General features: G+C 44.5%; 1 protein-coding gene across 1 annotated transcript in view; it reads left to right on the top strand.

Moving 5' to 3' along the window:
• Positions 1–24,522, top strand: part of LRBA (LPS responsive beige-like anchor protein) — a 640,201-nt gene that overhangs the window by 216,630 nt on the left and 399,049 nt on the right. The window contains exon 35 of the mRNA XM_040418535.1: positions 11,529–11,637. Coding sequence (XP_040274469.1) covers positions 11,529–11,637 — 109 coding nt within the window. The remainder of the gene's footprint in view (positions 1–11,528; positions 11,638–24,522) is intronic.

Raw genomic sequence — 24,522 nt, 5'->3', positions numbered from 1 at the left:
GTTTCGGCGCATTGCCGGAGCCGACATTTAGCTTTTTCAGAGTGGTTACCATGGCTGCCGGGACGCTAAAGTCCTGACAGCCATGGTAAGTGTAGCGGGGAGCGGGGGAGCAGTGTACTTACCGTCCGTGCGGCTCCCGGGGCGCTCCAGAGTGACGTCAGGGCGCCCCAAGCGCATGGATCACGTGATCGCATGGATCACGTCATCCATGCGCATGGGGCGCTCTGACGTCATTCTGGAGCGCCCCGGGAGCCGCACGGACTGTAAGTATACCGCTCCCCCGCTCCCCGCTCCTACTATGGCAACCAGGACTTTAATAGCGTCCTGGGTGCCATAGTAACACTGAACGCATTTGGAAGACGGTTCCGTCTTCAAATGCTTTCAGTACACTTGCGTTTTTCCGGATCCGGCAGGCACCTCCGGCAACGGAAGTGCATGCCGGATCCCAACAACGCAAGTGTGAAAGAGGCCTTAGAGTTCCGTCACAGGGGCTCTATACCGGAAAAGAACTGATCAGGCATATCCCCATGCATTCTGAATGCAGAGTAATCCTTTCAGTTTGTATCAGGATGTCTTCAGTTCAGTCATTTTGACTGATCAGGCAAAATATAAAACCGTAGCATGCTACGGTTTTATCTCCGGCGAAAAAAACTCTGAAGACATGCCTGAATGCCGGCATTTTTTCCCATAGGAATGTATTAGTGCCGGATCCGGCATTCAAAATACCGGAATGCCGGATCCGTCCTTCCGGCCTGCGCAGACCGGTAAAAATGTGAAAAAAGATACAAGACGGATCCATCTGTCCGCATGACAAGCGGAGAGACTGATCCGTCCTTGCAATGCATTTGTGAGACGGATCCGCCTGACAAATGCTTTCAGTCAGCGGAGGATCGGCGGATCTGGCGGCCAGTTCCGACGACGGAACTGGCCGCCAGATCACACTGCCGCAAGTGTGAAAGTACCCTTAAATGTGTAGTTAAAAAAACTGGAAGTTCTCCCAGGATTCAAACACTTAAAAGCAAGCTATAGCATTACCACATAGAGGATTATGTTTTTTTTCTTCTTCTATGCTTAGAAGCTAACACATATTACTTGTGTCTTAATAATCATATATTGTGCTTGCGAATAAAGCAATGATATGTATATTAACTTTGTGATCAGATCTCAGTGTGGTGAAGCTATAGTACATAGAGTATATGATATGTAGATGCTAGGACACAGCTCTGCCCTCAGCATGTCTAGCCCTGTCAATCAAGGGGAGGGAGGAGTGTGCAGAGCACAGGGGGGTATTACAAAGCAGTGCTCAAAGGATTCAGTCACCCCTCCTGTTACTCCAATTTCTCATTTGCATATGAATCTGTATAGCATACAGAGAAAAGAAAGGTATAGTTTTAATCAGCATGATGAGCCCTACCAGTCAGTATGTCTGGTTTAATAGGGTTGATCCTGGTGACAGCCGCTTTAAAAAAAAAAAAAAAGTATGACAACCCTTTTATTAGGATACTTTATTTTGGGCGGCAGTGATGGCGGTCAAATAACGTATACATATGGATTATAATTCCATTGTGGTGTATGAGATAATCTGTGTAGTAAATGTAGTTTTATCAACATTAACATACAAAGGGAAATTCCAATATTCTGTTCATTTTTGCCTATATAATGAGAACACACTGAAGCTATAATGGTTTCATTTTGATGCTGTAAGATCAATATGTCACCAAAAAAGTTTTACAGCTTATGAAACTTGGCTCTCCTCCAGAAGGAAGAAATCTGTCTACCTAATGCCAACAATAGGTAGTTGCCCTTTGCTATAATGTGCAACCCATTAAAAAGCATTAAAACTAGCCAAATCAGAGACACCCATCTATAGACAGCTGTTTTTATTGGGCTAAGTTTGAGAATGGAAAAAAAAAAAAAAAAAGCTTTACTTTGATCGTCAAATACAACCATATGATATACAATGATGCAGCAAAGACTGGGCAACAGTAGAATACATGTCTCATACACTGTAGTAAAAGGGCATAAACACAATACAACCGACAACTGTACATTACACTCTGCACTATACCAGCATCTTCAAAATGCTACAACTTATTCAACAGTCAATAATCCACACAACATTGTTGATGAGGAATAAAAAAAAAGGGGGAAAGAGGGGAATAACTGGCCCAGAGCTCCAAAATCATATGAGAGAGGTGGATGGAGAGGGTAATATTCCTTTTCTTCATTGAAGACAAGCCAAAGAGTATTAAGTTAATAAGGCACCAGAATTCCTGAATAGCCTTAATGCTATGAATCGCAACTAAAACTACATAAAATGCTGAAAGGTATGATAGGCGGCTCCTGGGAACAAGGTCCTGTTCTGTAGACAGTTATTTCAGAGTTCTTCCTTATCGTAAGTAAAGAGCAGGGTTCTAGTTGGCTGAGATGGCTTTGACGCCTCTTTCAGGAAGGAATTGTTCTGGTTCTCTTTATACAAAGATCCAGCTGGTGTGTAGAGAATCTTACAGGCAATACAGTGATCCCTCAATATACAATGGCCTTAGGATACAATATTTTCAACATACAATGGTCCTTTCTGACCCATCATAAGTTGAAACTAGACTCAACATACAATGTTTTAGACTCAGATACAACCAGTCAAGGCCACTTCTTTGGTAAAATAGTTGTATCAGTTATTATATAGCAGCTATTCCTGACTTCGCTGTGATTGACAGCCGGCAGTTCGGCAAAGCCAGCCGAACTGTCGTGCAGCAACGCTGTCAGTCACAGCAAAGGAGCAGGCAAGGGGGCGTAGTTACCGTGACCGCTGCCTCCGTGACTTCAAGCCTCACTAGAGAAGCGCGCTGGGTAGGGAATTAAAAAAACGTTTTTACAGCTTTTGCTTCAACTACCTGCAGAAATAAAATGATCGTTACAAGCATGCTGCTGGCTACTCTCAGCAGTGCTCCAGATGGAGACCAAAATGGTCGCCAATGCGACTTAGAATTTACAAATGGCGATAGGACTTTTTAGTCTTGTCGCCATTTGCGACTACTAGACCCAGCGCTGCAGCTCTGCAGTTAAATCATGGGAGACAGGATCGTTCACATCAGGAGCTGCAGTGATCGCCGGTGCGGGGCTCCTCTAGATGTGCTGCAGTATCATCAGCACGAGCTGAGTCTGGCCCCTTTAAGAGGCAGTGACCCTGACTGTGAAAGGGGGCGTGTATTAGTCATGTGACCTTGACCGGCCGTGGGTTAACCCCTAGTTGGCCTTGTGACAGCATCGCATGCGTCCTGCTGCTGTAGCTGTGTGTTCCCAGGACTGGTGCGGGATGGGCAGGTAGGTGTTGTGCTGGGGGTACGCCGCGCGTTCACTGTAGTGGCGGCTCTGATTGGGTCTGTTGGTTCTGGAGAGGCCGAGGATGAACAGAGGCTCCTCCTCCCTGTACACAAGAATGGGATGGAATAGGCTGCTCTGTGCATGTACAGTGCTTAAGATCTGATGGCTCCATAGCTCCCTGCTGTAGATATACAGTGCCCTATACATTGTAGATTATATTGCAAGCTATATACACTCACCTAAAGAATTATTAGGAACACCTGTTCTATTTCTCATTAATGCAATTATCTAGTCAACCAATCACATGGCAGTTGCTTCAATGCATTTAGGGGTGTGGTCCTGGTCAAGACAATCTCCTGAACTCCAAACTGAATGTCAGAATGGGAAAGAAAGGTGATTTAAGCAATTTTGAGCGTGGCATGGTTGTTGGTGCCAGACGGGCCGGTCTGAGTATTTCACAATCTGCTCAGTTACTGGGATTTTCACGCACAACCATTTCTAGGGTTTACAAAGAATGGTGTGAAAAGGGAAAAACATCCAGTATGCGGCAGTCCTGTGGGCAAAAATGCCTTGTGGATGCTAGAGGTCAGAGGAGAATGGGCCAACTGATTCAAGCTGATAGAAGAGCGACATTGACTAAAATAACCACTCGTTACAACCGAGGAATGCAGCAAAGCATTTGTGAAGCCACAACACGCACAACCTTGAGGCGGATGGGCTACAACAGCAGAAGACCCCACCGGGTACCACTCATCTCCACTACAAATAGGAAAAAGAGGCTACAATTTGCACGAGATCACCAAAATTGGACTGTTGAAGACTGGAAAAATGTTGCCTGGTCTGATGAGTCTCGATTTCTGTTTAGACATTCAAATGGTAGAGTCCGAATTTGGCGTAAACAGAATGAGAACATGTATCCATCCTCTGATGGCTACTTCCAGCAGGATAATGCACCATGTCACAAAGCTCTAATCATTTCAAATTGGTTTCTTGAACATGACAATGAGTTCACTGTACTAAAATGGCCCCCACAGTCACCAGATCTCAACCCAATAGAGCATCTTTGGGATGTGGTGGAACGGGAGCTTCGTGCCCTGGATGTGCATCCCTCAAATCTCCATTAACTGCAAGATGCTATCCTATCAATATGGGCCAACATTTCTAAAGAATGCTATCAGCACCTTGTTGAATCAATGCCACGTAGAATTAAGGCAGTTCTGAAGGCAAAAGGGGGTATTAGTATGGTGTTCCTAATAATTCTTTAGGCGAGTGTATGTGCAATACACAGTGTACTGCAGGCTATATATGTGTAATACACGGTGTATTGCAGGCTATGTATGTCTAATACACGGTGTATTGCAGGCTATATATGTGTAATACACTGTGTATTGCAGGCTACCTATGTGTAATATATGGTGTATTGCAGGCTATATATGTGTAATACACGGTGTATTGCAGGCTATGTATGTGTAATACACGGTGTATTGCAGGCTATGTATGTGTAATACACGGTGTATTGCAGGCTATGTATGTGTAATACACGGTGTATTGCAGGCTATGTATGTGTAATACACGGTGTATTGCAGGCTACGTATGTGTAATACACGGTGTATTGCAGGCTACGTATGTGTAATACACGGTGTATTGCAGGCTACGTATGTGTAATACACGGTGTATTGCAGGCTACGTATGTGTAATACACGGTGTATTGCAGGCTACGTATGTGTAATACACGGTGTATTGCAGGCTATGTATGTGTAATACACGGTGTATTGCAGGCTAATTTATGTGTAATTTACGGTGTATTGCAGGCTACGTATGTGTAATTTACGGTGTATTGCAGCCTACGTATGTGTAATTTACAGTATAATTATATGTATTTAAATTTGGCGACTAAATTTTTCAGTTCAGTAGCCAATGGCTCCTAGGTATTTATTTTAGTCTGGAGCACTGCTCAGGTACTGCTGCCAGCTTGGGATATTTTTTGGGAGTTGACAGGTTTCCTTTAAATCCTCATTTTCTCTTATTTTGGATGGTATTTCGGGGCTTTGGAGAAGATTACTCAACTTTAAAATGGTTTCAGCATACAATGATCATCCTGGAACCAATTAATATTGTAACTTGAGGGACCACTGTATTATGTTCCCTAGGAAAGTTGTGCAAATTGGTTCTCCTCCGAAAGAAAGAAAGCTGTCTCTCTAGTGCCATTTGTGCTTAGCTGCTTGGACTTATAGGGTAGCTATTTAGGCCACATTCACATCTCCAGTGAACATTTCAGCCTGCCTGAGTTTACCAGATTTGGCATTGCTGGACTCTTCAGATCTCCTCCAGATCCCTGGGATCCAGTGGCAATCCGGCTACATTCCGGCATGAATGCCAGGTTTTGGCCAGAAAAATACAGCTGCATGCAGCGGTTTTTGTCCAGCCGGTATTTATGCCAGAAAAGTCTGCCGGTTCTGGCATACTGTAGATATAAACGCACCCTTACTGGTGGCACTTGTTTTCTTCCTTAGGGAAGATAACTAATCTGCATATTTGATGCCAGGGAGCATTGACTGAATGACTTCACATACCAGCTGGTTTGGATAAACCGGTTACTCCCTGAATGGTAGATTATGAAGTAATAAAAAATATTTAATTTTAAATGCATAATCTTAAATGTATTAAAAGTTACTACTGGGGCAGATTTATTGTACAAATCCTGTAGACAGTGTAAACTTAGGCTACTTTCACACTTGCGTTCGGGGTTCCGCTTGTGAGTTCCGTTTGAAGGCTCTCACAAGCGGCCCCGAACGGATCCGTCCAGCCCCAATACATTCTGAGTGGATGCGGATCCGCTCAGAATGCATCGGTTTGGCACCGTTTGGCCTCTGTTCCTCTCAGCAGGCGGACACCCGAACGCAGCTTTTGGTGTCCGCCTGGCCGTGCGAAGCCAAACGGATCCGTCCAGACTTGCAATGCAGGCAGCAGGGGGCAGACCCCCCTCCCTCCCTCCCCTGTATTTAACTCATTGGTGGCCAGTGCGGCCCCCCCTCCCCCCCTAATTAAAATGACCGACCCCCCCCCCCCCCCCCCATCATTGGTGGCAGCGGAGAGTTCCGATCGGAGTCCCAGTTTAATCGCTGGGGCTACGATCGGTTACCATGGCAGCCAAGACGCTACTGCAGTCCTGGCTGCCATGGTTACTTAGCAATTTTACAAGCATTATACTTACCTGCGTTGTCTGTGACCGGCCGGGCGCTCCTCCTACTGGTAAGTGAAAGGTCTGTGCGGCGCATTGCTTATAGCACAGACCTTTCACTTACCAGTAGGAGGAGCGCCCGGCCGGCCACAGACAGCGAAGGTAAGTATAATGCTTCTAAAATTGCTAAGTAACCATGGCAGCCAGGACTGCAGTAGCGTCTTGGCTGTCATGGTTACCGATCGGAGCCCCAGCGATTAAACTGGGACTCCGATCGGAACTCTCCCCTGCCACCAATGATGGGGGGGGGGGGGGGGGGGGGTCGGTCATTTTAATTAGGGGGAGGGGAGGCCGCACTGGCCACCAATGAGTTAAATACAGGGGAGGGAGGGGGGTCTGCCAGGGGTTAATTGTGCGGATCACAGCCCCCTGTAAGAGAATCACATCTGAAAAAAGTTATGCAAAGTTATGTAGACGGATCCGTTCTGAACGGATGCAAGCGTTTGCATTATAGGAGCAGATCTGTCTGTGCAGACACCAGACTGATCCGCTCCGAACTAAAGTGTGAAAGTAGCCTTAAACAGGCTGTCTGGACCTGCACTATATTTAAAGGGGTTCTACGGGCATTTAATATTGATGACCTATCCTCCGCTGTATGAGGAGATGGCGTGTGCAAGTGCTGTCTCACTTTTCTCTTCCTGCTCGCTGCTGCTTTGCCATAGACCAAGCAGCAGCAGGAAGAGAGACGGAAGACAGCACGTGCACATGCGTGTGCCGTCTCTTTAAACAGCTGATCGGCAGGGGGTGTCGGACCCCACCAAACTGATATTGATGACCTATCCTGAGGATAGGTCATCAATATTAAAGGCCTGGAAAACCCCTTTAATGCAGGGGCTCAGGCTAGATGATAAATCCTATCATCCCATCCATTCCACAGGCTGCTTTTAATTAGTGCTATACATATACAGTAGCTGGGTTTGCTCTTCCTCTCATTATGTGCCTGATCGCGCGCACACAGGTAACAGATGGAGCAACACAGAATACACGTGGTCACTGCGCTCCTGATGCCCATATGGCAATGAGATGGGTATTAAATGAGTAGGTTCTTGCCTGGGCTAGGGTCCCTTTGCTGAGGTGAGTGAACACAGATATTTTTTTGATCCAAAATCTATTTGCCTCATTTATCATACCAAATGTGGTATTTTATATATAGATTTTGCTTTCAGTGCTTTGAGAGTGCTGTTATGCTCAGTTTTATTTTTTTAATTGTGGCCATGTACATCTGCATATCTACTTATAATATCATGCAGGATGTGCTTATTTTTGTGTTTTTTATTTTGTCCTTTGATACATTTAGTGCAGGAGTAGACACTTCTCTGACTCTATACCAAGTATTGGTTGTCTTCCTTTGAGACAGAATCTTATGCCAGAATTAGAATCTTATGCCAGAATTATGGCACAAGTTTGGTGAAAAACATTGCATATTAGGCCAGTACCACTTTCCCGCTAAATCACTCTACTTTTTCGGTAATCCACATCCCCTTCTCGGAATAAGCTCAGAAATGTTCTTTAAACCTACATGTGCCAATCTTTTTGGTATAATTTACGTCAAAATCTAGATGTCCTCACATTAGTAAATGTGGTCCATAGTTCCTAACTCTGACAACATTTACACTATTGGGGAACTCTGATTAAACAGATCTCTTTATACGGTAAGAGTTTCCATACATGTTCTAATGAATAGCTCCTATAGGTTCCACAGTTCCTTGGCAGTGCCTGAATAGGTTTGGGCTAGTATTTAACAAAAAACGGGTGCAGCCAGAGAGCTCCAGATCCACTCCTTGGAGGTCTCACTATAGAGTAGTAAGATTGTTGGTCATATTGAAATTTGTTGCAATAGAAAGGGAAAAACTGCTTCTGCAGTGTGGATTCTGTGTCATTTTTATGCCACATAGTAATTTTCTTTACGATGGACAGAGAAGAAATTGTTAGATTTTAAACTTGAGATCAATTCCACATAAGGGAGATTTTATTTATGTATTACTAGATTGCTGTTTTCTGATGTACAAAGGCTACAGTGTGTGTGTGTGTGTGTGTGTGTGTGTGTGTGGGTGGGGGGGGGGGGGGGGATGGTTTTGAGAAAAATGTTGCTACTTTTTTTTAGTTTACTTGGCAATCCTGGCACTTAAAAAGATAAAGTGAATTGGCCTAGTAGTCCAGGGCCTCCTTTGCCTGATGCATTTATCCTAATTTATACTAGAAAAGTGGCATATATAATGGCTCACATCCATACCAGCCAGTAGCTGACATGACGTATGGAGAGCCCAATATGTGCCTTTTAATACATTTGGCGCATCTAATTCTAGTGTCAATGAAAGTACCTCAGGGTGTTCAAAGGTGGAACGGTTCGCAACCCTTTATAGAGGTGTTCCAAGCCTTAAATAGTGATGACCTATCTTCTAGATAGGTCATTTATATCTGATCGTTGGGAGCCTGACACCCGGGAGCCCCGCCGATCAGCTGTTTGAGAAGGCACCGACCTTCTCTCAGCTCACCAAGCATAGTGCCGAACGTTTCATAGCAGCTGTGCTTAGTATCACAGCTCAGCCCTATACATTTCTATAGGTCTGTCCTGTGCCTAGGTCATGTGACCGATAAACGTGATGTCACTTGGCCTAGGGACAGAAGTCCACATCACTACTGCGAGCACCACTGCCTTCTCAAACAGTTCATCAATGGGGGTCCCGTGTGTCGGAACCCCACCGATTAGATACTGATGACTTATCTAGAGGATAGCTCATGAGTCTCGGAAAATCACTATAAATGGTTGTGCACGATCAGAATATTGATGGCCTATCCTCAGGGTAGGTCATTAATATTAGATCAACGGAAGTCTAACTCCCACCACCCTTGCTGATCAGCTGTTTGTTGCAGTGTCGTCTAGCTTGTAGTGGTGGTGCAGTGTAACTACAACCACTAGACAGCATGCAGGCAAAAATGGAAGAGAATTCCGCACTCAAACAGGTGCCTCGACCCTTTCAAACAGCTGAACGGAAGGGGTGCCAGGAGTCGTACACCCACCAATCTTACAGGTGAAACTTGAAAAATTAGAATATCGTGCAAAGTAGGGTTTTTTGGGGTATCGAACTTTCGATACCCAGTCGATACTTTTGTCCCGGTATCGATACCATACCGGCATTTGCCTTTTATCGATACTAGGCTGTGCTACTGCACAGCCCAGTATCAGAAAACATGAACGCGCTGCTATAAGCATGCGCCATATTCCCTCAGCAGCACAGGGAAGAAGGAAGCAGAGTCTCCCTCCCCCTGTGCTGCTGCTGCTGCCGCTGCCACCAATGAGAGCGCAGAGGGGTGGAGGAGGGGAGGGGCTATGGCCACTGCGCCACCAATGATAACTAACGTTTAATATATTACAAATACAAGCGGCAGAAACACATTGCCAGCACCCTGCCTCTGGCAGGGTGCTGAGATCTGCGGCAATTAACCCTTGATGCACCTGAGGGGTTAACTGCCGCTGATCGCAGCCACCTGTCAGAGGTCGGGTGCTGGCAATGTGTTTCTTCCACCGGCTTTATTTGTATATTAAACGTTAATTATCATTGGTGCTGCAGTGCGCCCTCCCCCGTCCCCCCCACAGTATTAAAATCATTGGTGGCAGTGGCCACAGAGTCCCCTCACCTCCTCTCATTGGCGGCAGTGGCAGCTTCTGATCAGAGCCCCAGCAGTGTAATCCTGGGGCTCCGATCGGTTACCATGGCAGCCAGGATGCTACTGAAGCCCTGGCTGCCATGGTAAGCTCCCTGCTGCTGTGTGCAGAGGGCAGCAGGGACAGTGTAAGATCTATTAGATCTCTATTACGGTGGATAGAACAAGGGATTAAAAGATCCCAGGTTGTAGCTGTAAGGGGGGAAATAGTTATTAAATAAACTGTAAAAAAAAAAAATTTAAAAAATACACCAAAATAGTATAAATCACCACCCCCTTTCCCAATTTTACATATAAAATATATAAACCATAAATAAATAAAATATTACATATCGCCACCTCCAAAAAGTCCAGAATAAAATTTTTTAGGGTACATTCACACGACCATATAATTTTATCCGCATCAGTTACGCATTTTGCGGAATAGATGCAGATCCATTCATTCCTATGGGTGAATAAAATGTGCGGACAATATTCAGTATGTTGTCCGCATCCGTGTTTCCGCATTTCTCGTCAGAAAAAATATGAAGCTTGTACTACTATTGTCCTCAGTCCCATTCAAGTCAATGGCTCCGCAAATTGCGAAAGACATATGGAAACCATTCCGTATGTCATCCGTTTTTTGAGGATCCGTTTCCATGTAATTGATGTCCCTGCTCCCTGAATGCACGTGGCTTTTTTTGGTGTTTTTATCTTTTTTACGGTATCGAAACCGAATCAAAATTTTGGCATCAAAACAACCCTAGTAAAAAGTTTATTTCAGTAATGCAACTTAAAAAGTGAAACTAATATATGAGATAGACTCGTTACATGCAAAGTGAGATATTTCAAGCCTTTATTTGTTATAATTTGGATGATTATGGCTTATAGCTTATGAAACCCCAAAGTCACAATCTCAGGTACTCTTTGCTCAGGGGTATGGATTAATTAGCTGACTAAAGGGGCAACCCTTTGAGCCTAGAATATTGAAACTTTTCACAATATTCAAATTTTAAGCTGCATTAATGCAATTCCTTTTAAGTTGCATTACTGAAATAAATGGACTTTTGCACGATATTCAAATTTTTCTATTTTTACTTGTATACTAATGAATTATCCTGAGAATAGGTCATCAGTATCCCGACACTAAACAATCCCTTTAAGATGTATTTCAGTTACATTGAAACAGAAATGTAAAGTACGATAATTTGTGTTATAAAACTACAGTTTATTATTGGATGGTACTAGCTGGTACATATTCTGATTTAATGTATGTTTTCAGCTGGTTAATGCAATTTCCTTATTGTATATGCTGCAGATTGCTGAGCCAAACAATGAAAGATCACTTGGTCAGGGTGGGAAATGAAGCTGAATTTATCCTGAGCAGACAGCGTGCAGAGGAAATACATAGACATGCAGAGTTTGAGGTAAGTCTAATGTCCGTTAAACATATAGTAAATGCTTGTTTTCCATATACCGTATTTTTCGCCCCCATAAGACGCACTCCCGCCCCCCCCAAAAAAGTGGGGGGGGAAATGCCCCTGCGTTTTATGGGGAGAATGCTTCCATTTTACATCGCAGTCTGCGATGCTGCAGCATCGCGGACTGCAATGTATGAGCCGGGAGAGAGGAGGGGCTGGAGTCCTGAACTAGGAGCGGGGCCCGGTGCAGTCACTGTACTCTTACACCGGGCCCCGCCGCTCACCGCAGTATTTATAAACATTAATCCTTATCCTGTTAATAAGTTTAACTAAAGCTGCGCTCTCCCCGTTCCCCTGTGTCCCCACAGCACTTACGAACAAGCTTCCATAGCAGGCAGAGCGGACGGCAGCAGTAACGTCACTCACTGATGTCGAGCTCCTGCCCCTCCCACTTTATGAATGAAGCAGGCGCGCGACGTCAGTGAGTGACGTTACTGCTGCCGTCCGCTCTGCCTGCTATGGAAGCTTGTTCGTAAGTGCTGTACTGATACAGGGGAACAAGGGAGAGCGCAGCTTTAGGTAAACTTATTAACAGGATAAGGATTAATGTTTATAAATACTGCAGTGAGTGGCGGGGCCGGTGTATTGGGGGACACTGTTATGAGAGGGATCTGTGGATGACATATAGCAGTGTCATCCACAGATCCCCCCCCATGACAGTGCCATCCACAGATTCCCCGCCCCATGACGGTGCCATCCACAGATTCCCCGCCCCATGACGGTGCCATCCACAGATTCCCCGCCCCATGACGGTGCCATCCACAGATTCCCCGCCCCATGACGGTGCCATCCACAGATTCCCCGCCCCATGACGGTGCCATCCACAGATTCCCCGCCCCATGACGGTGCCATCCACAGATTCCCCGCCCCATGATGGTGCCACATGCACAGATGCCCCCCATGACGGTGCCACATGCACAGATGCCCCCCATGACGGTGCCACATGCACAGATGCCCCCCATGACGGTGCCACATGCACAGATGCCCCCCATGACGGTGCCACATGCACAGATGCCCCCCATGACGGTGCCACATGCACAGATGCCCCCCATGACGGTGCCACATGCACAGATGCCCCCCATGACGGTGCCACATGCACAGACCACCATTAATTCAAAACCCACCAAAAGCAGACCTTTTGGTTAAAAATATATTTTTTATTTTCCTCCTCAAAAACCTAGGGTGAAAAATACGGTACTACTTTGCCATGTTGTGCACTTCGTAGTGCAGCTGGAGAGATTGTAAAAGTAGTAACCTATCTACGGTTAAATAGACCATTATTCCATTAATTATTTGGGATGTGAATGACGAGCCCAGTTTGGAGTTATCCAACCCCCAATATAGATTTACAAACAGCAGGCAATCCTATAAAATAACAAGAGGCGTGATAACTTATCAATCCACTGCTGTTTTGGTGCTGATGCTTCCTTGGTCCTCCGACAGTCTCTGTTTTCCGCTCTCCAGCAGTGACTGCGTGTCATGTGACTTCTGCAGCAAGTCTCTACCTATGCGCTATTGACACCACTGAGGTCATCGCTGCGCCCCTTGATTGGCTGCAGCAGTCACAACCCTCTATGACACAACATTGAAGCTGGAAGAATAGAGACTGCAATGGGAGTCTGGAGATGTTTAGTAGAGCAGCAGGGAACTTATAATTTGAATGTTACTTATGTTATTTTATGATTATCAGCTGTTGGGAGGAGCAAAACATTTTAAGGGGTTGCCCCCTGCCTTGAATGTTTAACAATCCAACAAATCCTACGAAATCCTATTTTTTTTCTATTTTGTTTAGTGCTTTCCTGAGATGTAGTTCCAGTTGACTTTGTTTTGTAGTTTTTCTTTTTTTCCTGTGGCATCTTAAAATGTGCAACTCGATTAATGCTATCCGTTACACATGTGTCTATTATACTTTGACATGTACCTCACCTTCGTAAAAATGTACTGACATATTGTACTGTAGAAATGTATTATTTTCGACAGATAAGAGAATCAGATTTTATGATTCATTTAAATACATTAAATATTCCAAAATGAATTATTTTGTGTTTGAAGTGGAAAATAAAAAAATGCTACTGGTTGTTTTGTCTTCACATCACTTCTCTGGGGATGATGGGCATCAGGAACAGCCCTGTCCATGGAGCCTAGATAGCCATTTCAGCTAGACTTGGAAAGGAAGCTTTGGTGGTCAAGGGAAGCTTAAAGGATGATGACTTTAAGAGATATATAACTAATGGTGAATACTGTGGAGAAACCCAAAAGTTCTTAGAAGAAAAAAAGGTCGTATATCTTTGCAGTCAGCAATTTGACACTTGGTGACTGTGGTCCCAGTGGACGGCACAGTTCTGAATGTAAGATCAAGTAGGTCATTATTGAAAGGACATGGGTAAGGTGAATGCAGGCACGTTGATCCATAAGCTCAGAGATGAGGGTAAGTAGAAATAGGTCAAGGGTTAGAAAGAGAGATGAGATCAATTGAGATTTTCTTTACTATTTATGTATTCTAGTCGACCATTTTACAAACCTATGGGAATCTACAAGTAGAATCTGAAGAGCATGAATTGGTAGATTTGGGCTTTGATTAATGGCAGGGATGAATTGCTGATGGTTACCTTAAAATTGGATCAAGATAACAGGTTCTAGATGTTGGAGACAGATGCACAGTGGCTACATTTAATACTCTACATGGGAAAAAAATATGCCGTAAGATACTCAATATGTGGGATTCCGGTTTTCTTTCTCGCAACAGTAAATTTTGGTTAGGAACAGTTTGTTCAGTGTATCTATTGAGGTAGGCCCAAGCACAATATTGGGAAATTTCAATTGTTTTTGGAACACCAGTTTTACTATAAGGCCTCTTTCACACTTGCGTTGTCTGGATCCGTCGTGCACTCCATTTGCCGGAGGTGCCTGCCGGCAAATGGAGAGCGCCCCATGCGCATGGATGACGTGATCCATGCGACACGTCATCCATGCATGTGGGGCGCCCTGACGTCACTCTGAAGCGCCCCAGGAGCCGCACGGACGGTAAGTATACTGCTCCCCCGCTCCCCACTACACTTTACCATGGCAAACAGGACTTTAGTGTCCTTGCAGCCATGGTAACCATTCAGAAAAAGCTAAACGTCGGATCCGGTAATGCGCCGAAACGACGTTTAGCTTAAGGCCGGATCCGGATTAATGCCTTTCAAGGGGCATTGATTCCGGATCCGGCCTTGCGGCAAGTGTTCAGGATTTTTGGCAGGAGTAAAAAGCGCAGCATGCTGCAGTATTTTCTCCGGCCAAAAAACGTTCTGTTCCGGAACTGAAGGCATCCTGATGCATCCTGAACGGATTTCTCTCCATTCAGAATGCATTGGGATAATCCTGATCAGGATTCTTCCGGCATAGAGCCCCGACGACGGAACTCTATGCCGGAACACAACAACGCAAGTGTGAAAGAGCCCTTAGCTGTGTGTTAAATCGAAAACCATGTCACATGACTAATCGCTAGTCTGCCTTATTATGAAGTCTTCTCTTGGATCATACACTGCTCAAAAAAAATAAAGGAAACACAAAAATAACACATCCTAGATCTGAATTAATTTAATATTCTTCAGAAATACTTTGTTCTTTACATAGTTGAATGTGCTGACAACAAAATCACACAATAATAAAAAAAATGGAAATCAAATTTTTCAACCCATGGAGGTCTGGATTTGGAGTCACACTCAAAATCAAAGTGGAAAAACACACTACAGGCTGATCCAACTTTGATGTAATGTCCTTAAAACAAGTCAAAATGAGGCTCAGTAGTGTGTGTGGCCTCCACGTGCCTGTATGACCTCCCTACAACGCCTGTGCATGCTCCTGATGAGGTGGCGGACGGTCTCCTGAGGGATCTCCTCCCAGACCTGGACTAAAGCATCTGCCAACTCCTGGACAATCTGTGGTTAGTGTTGAGCGAACTTGTGTTTTAAGTTCGGCGTCTAAAGTTCGGGTTCGGGTTATCGAAGAATCGCGTTATGGATTCTAAATTCCGTTATGGTCCGTTGTAGCGGAATCCACAACGCGATTCTTCGATAACCCGAACCAGAAATTTAGACGCCGAACTTAAAACACAAGTTCGCTCAATACTATCTGTGGTGCAACGTGACGTTGGTGGATAGAGCGAGACATGATGTCCCAGATGTGCTCAATTGGATTCAGGTCTGGGGAACGGGCGGGCCAGTCCATAGCATCAATGCCTTCGTCTTGCAGGAACTGCTGACACACTCCAGCCACTTGAGGTCTAGCATTGTCTTGCATTAGGAGGAACCCAGGGCCAACCGCACCAGCATATGGTCTCACAAGGGGTCTGAGGATCTCATCTCGGTACCTAATGGCAGTCAGGCTACCTCTGGCGAGCACATGGAGGGCTGTGCGGCCCTCCAAAGAAATGCCACCCCACACCATTACTGACCCAATGCCAAACCGGTCATGCTGGAGGATGTTGCAGGCAGCAGAACGTTCTCCACGGCGTCTCAAGACTCTGTCACGTCTGTCACATGTGCTCAGTGTGAACCTGCTTTCATCTGTGAAGAGCACAGGGCGCCAGTGTCGAATTTGCCAATCTTGGTGTTCTCTGGCAAATGCCAAACGTCCTGCACGGTGTGGGGCTGTAAGCTCAACCCCCACCTGTGAACGTCGGGCCCTCATATCACCCTCATGGAGTCCGTTTCTGACCGTTTGAGCAGACACATGCACATTTGTGGCCTTGAAGTCATTTTGCAGGGCTCTGGCAGTGCTCCTCCTGTTCCTCCTTGCACAAAGGCGGAGGTAGCGGTCCTGCTGCTGGGTTGTTGCCCTCCTACGGCCTCCTCCACGTCTCCTGATGTACTGGCCTGTCTCCTGGTAGCGCCTCCATGCTCTGGACACTACACTGACAGACACAGCAAACCTTCTTGCCACAGCTCGCATTGATGTGCCATCCTGGATAAGCTGCACTACCTGAGTCACTTGTGTGGGTTGTAGACTCCGTCTCATGCTACCACTAGAGTGAAAGCACCGCCAGCATTCAAAAGTGACCAAAACATCAGCCAGGAAGCATAGGAACTGAGAAGTGGTCTGTGTTCACCACCTGCAGAACCACTCCTTTATTGGGGGTGTCTTGCTAATTGCCTATAATTTCCACCTGTTGTCTATCCCATTTGCACAACAGCATGTGAAATTGATTGTCACTCAGTGTTGCTTCACAGTTTGATTTCACAGAAGTGTGATTGACTTGGAGTTACATTATGTTGTTTAAGTGTTCCCTTTATTTTTTTGAGCAGTGTATTTTAGTTTCTAGGGTTGTAGGTTTAAAAGTAATTAGAAACTAAGGGGGCTGGCCCATCTCATTTATCATTTTCTACACCAGTTTTAGGCATAGAAAATTATCTAAATTTACTCAAGCAAGGGAGCTGGCATAGATTTAGGCCAGCGGTGAATGTGCCTAAACTATGTAGAGGCCCGCGCCTCTTCATAACTTAGGCACATAATGCGCCAGTGCTAGGAGTATTAAGACCGGCCTCTAAAGCACCTGTCTTAATAAATCACCCCATAAATGTAAGACATTAGGTCTACAAATGAAAGGGAGTAGAATGCTATTGACCTATCCTCAGAATTGGTTGAGTTCTTATTGATTGGGGTCCAACTTCCATCACTGCCACAGATTAGGCTACTTTCACACTAGCGGCACGGACCTCCGGCAAGCTGTTCCGTCGGGTGAACAGCCTGTCGGATCCATCCTGCCGCTAGTGACCGTGTGCATCGCCCCCATCATAGTCAATGGGGACGGAGCTGCAGTCCGGGGGCACACGGTCACTAGCAGCAGAACAGATCCGACAGGCTTTTCACCCGACGTAACAGCCTGCCGGAGGTCCGTGCCGCTAGTGTGAAAGTAGCCTTAGCTGTTTGAGGAGGCTATGGTGGTTTTTAGAGGCTGTGCTTGGTATTGCAGCCGTAGCCAAATCATTTGAATAGGACTGAGCTGCATGTAGTCCATGTGACCAATGGCCTAGGAAGAAGCTACAGTGCTCACCAGAGTACTGCAGTCTCTTCAAACAGATGATCGCGAAGTGTGCTGAAATTTGGACCTCCACCAAGGTCTTCAGTGTCCTACTCCTGAAAAACCCCTTTAAACAATAGACACATATCCAGTAGGTTTTAGATTTTTATTTTTTTTGTTAGGTAGCATATATTGGCATTCTACATTATTTTATGCAGCCCCATACAGATGTATAGTTAAAAAAAAAAATATATATAATAATCTCGAAAATATAAAAGTCCCCAATGGTCTTTTCTGACCTTTTGAGGGACATACCATAGAAAGTTAAAAAAATAAAAAATAAATGTTTAAATGTGCCACCACTGCAATTACCACTGGACCTGCATCAGTCATATGCTATTCACATGACAGCTGCAGCCAGTTACTGGCCTCAGTGGTCACGTGTTAATGTATGTGTGCTAAAAACAGCTACATTTTATCTGTCCATAAGGCCCAAAATACTCTGAACCTGAACCAGTTAGGGTACTTAAACACTAGCGTTTTTCTTTTCCGGCGCTGAGTTCCGTCCTAGGGGCTCAAATCCGGTAAATAACTGATCAGTTTTAACCTAATGCATTCTGAGAGGAGAGTAATCCGTTCAGGATGCATCAGGATGTCTTCAGTTCAGTCTTTTTGATTGATCAGGCTTTTCAGAAAACCGTATGCTGTATTCTTACCTCCGGCCAAAAATCCTGGACACTTTGAACGCAGGATCCGGTCTTTTTCTCATTGACTTGCATTAACGCCGGATCCGGCGCCGTGTGTTCAGTCAAACCGGATCTGGCTTTTGCATGTTAAACCCGAAAAATTTGAAAAAAAAAGTCCATAAATGGCGGATCCGTTTTTTCCAATGCATTTTTTCATTGATCAAAATCCTGATCAGGATTCAAATGTAATCCGTTTTCACACGTTTTTCCGGATCCGGCGGGCAGTTCCGGTGTCGGAATTGAATGCCGGATTTAAACAACGCTACTGTGAAAGTAGCCTTAACCACCTCAGCTCCCCTAGCTTAAACACCCTTAATGACCAGACCACTTTTTACACTTCTGACCTACCCTACTTTCACCATTTATTGCTCGGTCATGCAACTTACCACCCAAATGAATTTTACCTCCTTTTCTTCTCACTAATAGAGCTTTCATTTGGTGGTATTTAATTGCTGCTGACATTTTAACTTTTTTTGTTATTAATCAAAATTTACAGATTTTTTTATTTTTTTCTTTGCAAAAAAAACGACATCCATATATAAATTTTTCTCTAAATATATTGTTCTACATGTCTTTGATTAAAAAAAAAATGTTTGGGTAAAAAAAAAAAATGGTTTGGGTAAAAGTTATAGCATTTACAAACTATGGTACAAAAATTTGAATTTCCGCTTTTTGAAGCAGCTCTGACTTTCTGAGCACCTGTCATGTTTCCTGAGGTTCTACAATGGCCAGACAGTACAAACACCCCACAAATGACCCCATTTCGGAAAGTAGACACCCTAAGGTATTCGCTGATGGGCATAGTGAGTTCATAGAACTTTTTATTTTTTGTCACAAGTTAGCGGAAAATGTTTTTTTTTTTTTTTCTTACAAAGTCTCATATTCCACTAACTTGTGACAAAAAAGAAAAACTTCCATGAACTCACTATGCCCATCACGAAATACCTTGGGGTGTCTTCTTTCCAAAATAGGGTCACTTGTGGGGTAGTTATACTGCCCTGGCATTTTAGGGGCCCAAATGCGTGCGAAGTAGTTTGAAATCTGTAAAAAATGGCCGGTGAAATCCGAAAGGTGCTCTTTGGAATGTGGGCCTCTTTGCCCACCTAGGCTGCAAAAAAGTGTCACACATCTGGTATTGCCGTACTCAGGAGAAGTTGGGCAATGTGTTTTGGGGTGTCATTTTACATATACCCATGCTGGGTGAGATAAATATCTCGGCAAAAGACACCTTTTCCAATTTCTTTATACAAAGTTGGCATTTGACCGAGATATTTCTCTCACCCAGCATGGGTATATGTAAAATGACACCCCAAAACACATTCCCCAACTTCTCCTGAGTACGGCGATACCAGATGTGTGACACTTTTTTGCAGCCTAGATGCGCAAAGGGGCCCACATTCCTTTTAGGAGGGCATCTTTAGACATTTGGATCCCAGACTTCTTCTCACGCTTTAGGGCCCCTAAAATGCCAGGGCAGTATAAATACCCCACATGTGACCCCATGGTGGTCGATCCCAACAAAAGGGACCACCAGAGGACCAGGTAGCAGGTATATTAGACGCTGTTATCAAAACAGCGTCTAATATACCTGTTAGGGGTTAAAAAAAATCGCATCTCCAGCCTGCCAGCGAACGATCGCCGCTGGCAGGCTGGCGATCCACTCGCTTAGCGCGCGTTCACAGGAAATCTCGCCTCTCGCGAGAGGATGCGTATATGCGTCCACCCAGAATAGCAGGGCCGCCGCCAGGACGCAATCCTGCATACGGCTGTCCTGAGGCGGTTAAACAGTAAAAAAAATAATGTCTACGTTAGTGCTCCTTATGATAGTGCTGATGCTTTGCGCTAGTTGGTTGGTTAATGTTGTTGCAGGTAAAAGAGAAGATACATGTCTGTCATTTTCATTGCTTTTCATACAGTGTTTATTCAGGCCACATGCTCATGCTGGGCATTGTATGCTGAAATCTCTGTACTTGATCTATAGTTACCATGTCATTCAGATATTTTCTGTGTGTGGCTTTGTGATATAAACAGGCAGCTTGTTTCACGTGCCCCATGAAGAGAGCTGACGACAGTCCTGCAGAGATGAAATGGCTTCTCTTCTTCAATCACTACAGAAGTATTGAGTAAGGGCTTAGCAACTTGATCTAGGGATTATCTTTGCACTTTCATGTTTTCTGTGTGTGTGTGTGTGTGTGTACTATTCTTTTTCCTGGGCCATCTTAACCCCTTAGGGACCCATGACTTATCGGTACGGCATGGTTCCCGAGTCCTTAAGGACCCATGACGTACCGGTACGTCATGTGTTGTTCCGATCACTGCCGCCCGGCAGGCGGTGATCGGAGCCTGGTGCCTGCTCAAATCATTGAGTAGGCACCTTGGCTAAAAGCGCGGGGGCCCCCCCCCGTCCGGGCGATCGCCGCAAACCGCAGGTCAATTCAGCGGGTCCCCATGCGGCTGTAGGGGGGGACCCGATGGCATGGAAGGCAGCGCGATGCCTAAGGAAGGCATCGTGCTGCCTTCCGGTGACGAGCCTGTGAGATCCAGCCCCCTGGATCTCACAGGCAGGAAGCTGTATGAGTAATACACACTGTATTACTCATACAGCCAATGCATTCCAATACAGAAGTATTGGAATGCATTGTAAAGGATTAGAACCCCAAAAGTTCAAGTCCCAAAGTGGGACAAAAAATAAAGTGAAATAAAAAAGTAGAAAAAATAAAGTTTTCCCCCCAAAAAATTTTAAGTTTCAAGTAAAAATAAACAAAAACGTCATTCTTCCCGAATAAAGTAAAAAAAAAAAAAAAGGTAAAAAAATAGGGGGGGGGGGGGGGGGGAGGAGGAGAAGTATACATATTAGGTATTGACTACATTTTACCAGTGTCATGAAGTACAATATGTGACGAAAAAACAATCTCAGAATGGCCTGCATAAGTCAAAGCGTTTTTAAAGTTATCAGCACTTAAAGTGACACTGGTCAGATTTGCAAAAAATAGCCTGGTCCTTAAGGTGAAATAGGGCTGAGTCCTTAAGGGGTTAAGTTCAAACTCAACATACAATGACTCAGATTCAACCAATCAACACGGCCATTTCTCTGGTAAAACACTTTTATTGGTTGTCTAGTAGCTCCTCTGTTACTAAATGTTCTGTACTGCCTCCTGACACTGCCAGGATGAGCTGCTCCTTTGGACACAAGTTGAGGGTCAATGTCATATATATTTTTTTTCTGGTACATGTATGTACCCCACAAGACCCTGAATATGCTCCTGTCATCACCATCAAAAGTTGTTTACAGCTTCTAGCATCTATTCCTGACCTTTTCACTTAAAGAGCTTTTCCTGCAAATCAGTGGGGGTCCAAGACCCAGCATCCCTGGCAATAAGCCGTTTCAAGGAGCCGCTACTCTCACCCGAACAATGGTGAGCGATGCAGTCTCCCGGAAGCTTTCCAAGGACAGTGCCGTACATCGTATAGTGGCAGTGCTTGGTATTGCAGTGAAAAAGCAACAAAAAGATAGATGGATATACCCCAGGGTCACGCTAGTTTGTTGTAGCTATGAGAAAGAGGGGAGGTGATAACTTAAAAAACAATATTTTATTATTGTTTGTTAAAAAATGCTCAAATAGGAATATACAGACTTTGTTAAAAAATGCTCAAATAGGCATATACAGACTTTGTCCAATTTGGTGACTTAATTGCAAATACAAGTATAGGGTGTGGGATAGGTGGGGGGGGGGGGGCAATTGTCATGAAATGGGAGTATCTTGTTAAGGTCAGGGTCCAAAGATAGTATAGGCCACTAATTCTTAAGGATCTCTCTAACTTCTTTGTTGGCTATATCATATGTAGAGATTAAGCGAATATAATGCGAGTCCGGAGGTCCCACAGTTCTCGGGATAAGGAGATCACTCCTATCACATGACTCAGCCTGTTTAAACCCGCTCCTCAAAATTGATTGAGGATAGCCTCTTGCCTGAAGTCTGTTATAGAGTTCTTTTTTGGTATACCTCTCTTCAATGTGGGTGGATGGTAACTGTCCCAATGAAGAATACAGTATTATTGGTGGCAGTGGGTTTGTGACATACAGAGGTAGATGGTCGATCATCCTGTTTTACAATTGAGACCCAAAAAGGTTAAGGAATTCATGTTTGTCTCATAGGTAAAAGAGAGACCTATTTTCATTATTATTAAGCATATTAACCAATTGGTGGAAATCCTGCCTACTCCCATTCCATATAAGAAAAATATCGTCGATATAACGGGTCCAAAAGGATATGTTATCATTCCAACATGTCAGATTATCGGGGAAGACAATTGGGTCCTCCCACCAGCCCAGGAAGAGATTTGCATACAAGTCCCCCTGAGCTGGTGGTAAAAGGACCCATTAAACAGAAAACAATATTGTGTCAAAGTGAAATTCAGGAGGTTCAGGATAAATTGGTTATGTTTATTAAATTGTATACCCCTGCTGCTCAAATTGTGAGAGATAGCAAGGAGACCCTTTCAATGTGGAATAGATGTATATAATGATTCAACGTCAATGCTAGCAAGAATGCATGAAGGATCAACTGATATTGATTCAATCTTACGAAGTCAGTCCATTGTATCTCTCGTGTATGATGGAAGAGAGGAAACAAAACCTCTCAAAACTCTGTCCAAATAAATGCCACAATTGTGGGTCAAAGAGTTAACATCGGATACAATAGATCGACCTTTTAGAGGGTAAAGGCCTTTGTGGACTTTCGGCAAGCCATAGAAAGTCGCAATCTGTGGTGATTTTGGAAATAAAAAATTATACTCTGCTTCATTTAATTACTGCCTCTTTTAGACCCTCACCCAAAATATATTTTAATTCCAAAAGGAACTTGGTAGAGGGATCAGAGGGGAGTATCTGATAACTATTATGGTCACCCAAAAGGTCAAGGCACATTTTTTGAAATAAGTTTCCACCTTTTATCAGATGGTTTTAAAATAATCTCATTGTCCTTTTCTAGACTCTTAAGGGCATTTAATTCATTTTTGGATAAATTATGACGGTGACCCTTATTAATTTTTAATTGTTCAAGCTCCAGAGTAACCTTTCTCAAACAAAATATCAATATGTTCAGAGTTGACTGGATGAGATAATTTGGTACTGGTAGGGCACAAATCTGTAAAGGGACCTTCATCCGGAGTTCTCGAGCCCTCTTCCCAAAGATCCACTAGGACCTGTAAATCAGGGAAGTCACTCGAGTCAACTCTTAGCTGTTCACATGTCTGCTTGGTCGAGTTCTGAAAGAACTTATGTTATTTGTGTCTCCTACAGAAGAGATGTAAGTCTTTGACCCACGTGAAAGGGTCAAAGCTTGTTGTAGGTACAAACGAAATTCCCCTCTGTAGGAGAGCAATCTCTGTTTCATTCAAGACATGTGATGATAAATTAACTATTTGCAAGGTGTCATTTGGGGGAGATTGTCACTCCCTTTTGTCCGGTCCCTTAACCTGATTGTTGCTTAAAAAAGGCTGTGGGTTGATACTTGAAACAGTTAATGATGATGAAGAGGAGGAACTGAGAGGACTCTCCCCCCCACCATATTTCCTCGCTGTCTGCCCCATTTTTGCCACTTTTTGCCTGTTCTTCTTTGATTTGAATTATTTTTTGGATAACTGACCTTCTTATAAGGGCTCGTTCACATGACCGTTTGTGTCCCGTTCCCGTATTGCTGACCACATTTGCGGATCCGCAATACACGGGCACCGTTCCGTTGTCATTCCGCATCACGGATGCGCACCCATTCATTTCAATGGGTCCGCAAATCCGGAGATGCGGAACGGAACACTACGGAGTGCTTTCTGGGGTTCCGTTCCCTGCCTCCGCACAGCAAAAAGATAGAACATGCTCTATCTCCTTGCGGAACGGGTCTGCGATCCCCATGCGCCTGCCCCACAGAAGGTGCCCGTGCATTGTGGACCACAATTTGCGGTTCACAGCACAGGACACCAACGGTCGTGTGAACGAGCTCTAAGATCGAGAGGTTTCTGAATCCGAGAGATCAACCTCAGATGACGAAATCTCAGATTGTTTGGATACCCTGTTTATTGTCA

Source organism: Bufo bufo, chromosome 2 (assembly GCF_905171765.1).
Source record: "Bufo bufo chromosome 2, aBufBuf1.1, whole genome shotgun sequence".
Lineage (NCBI taxonomy): Eukaryota > Metazoa > Chordata > Amphibia > Anura > Bufonidae > Bufo > Bufo bufo.
This window is presented reverse-complemented; position numbering and strand designations above follow the sequence as displayed.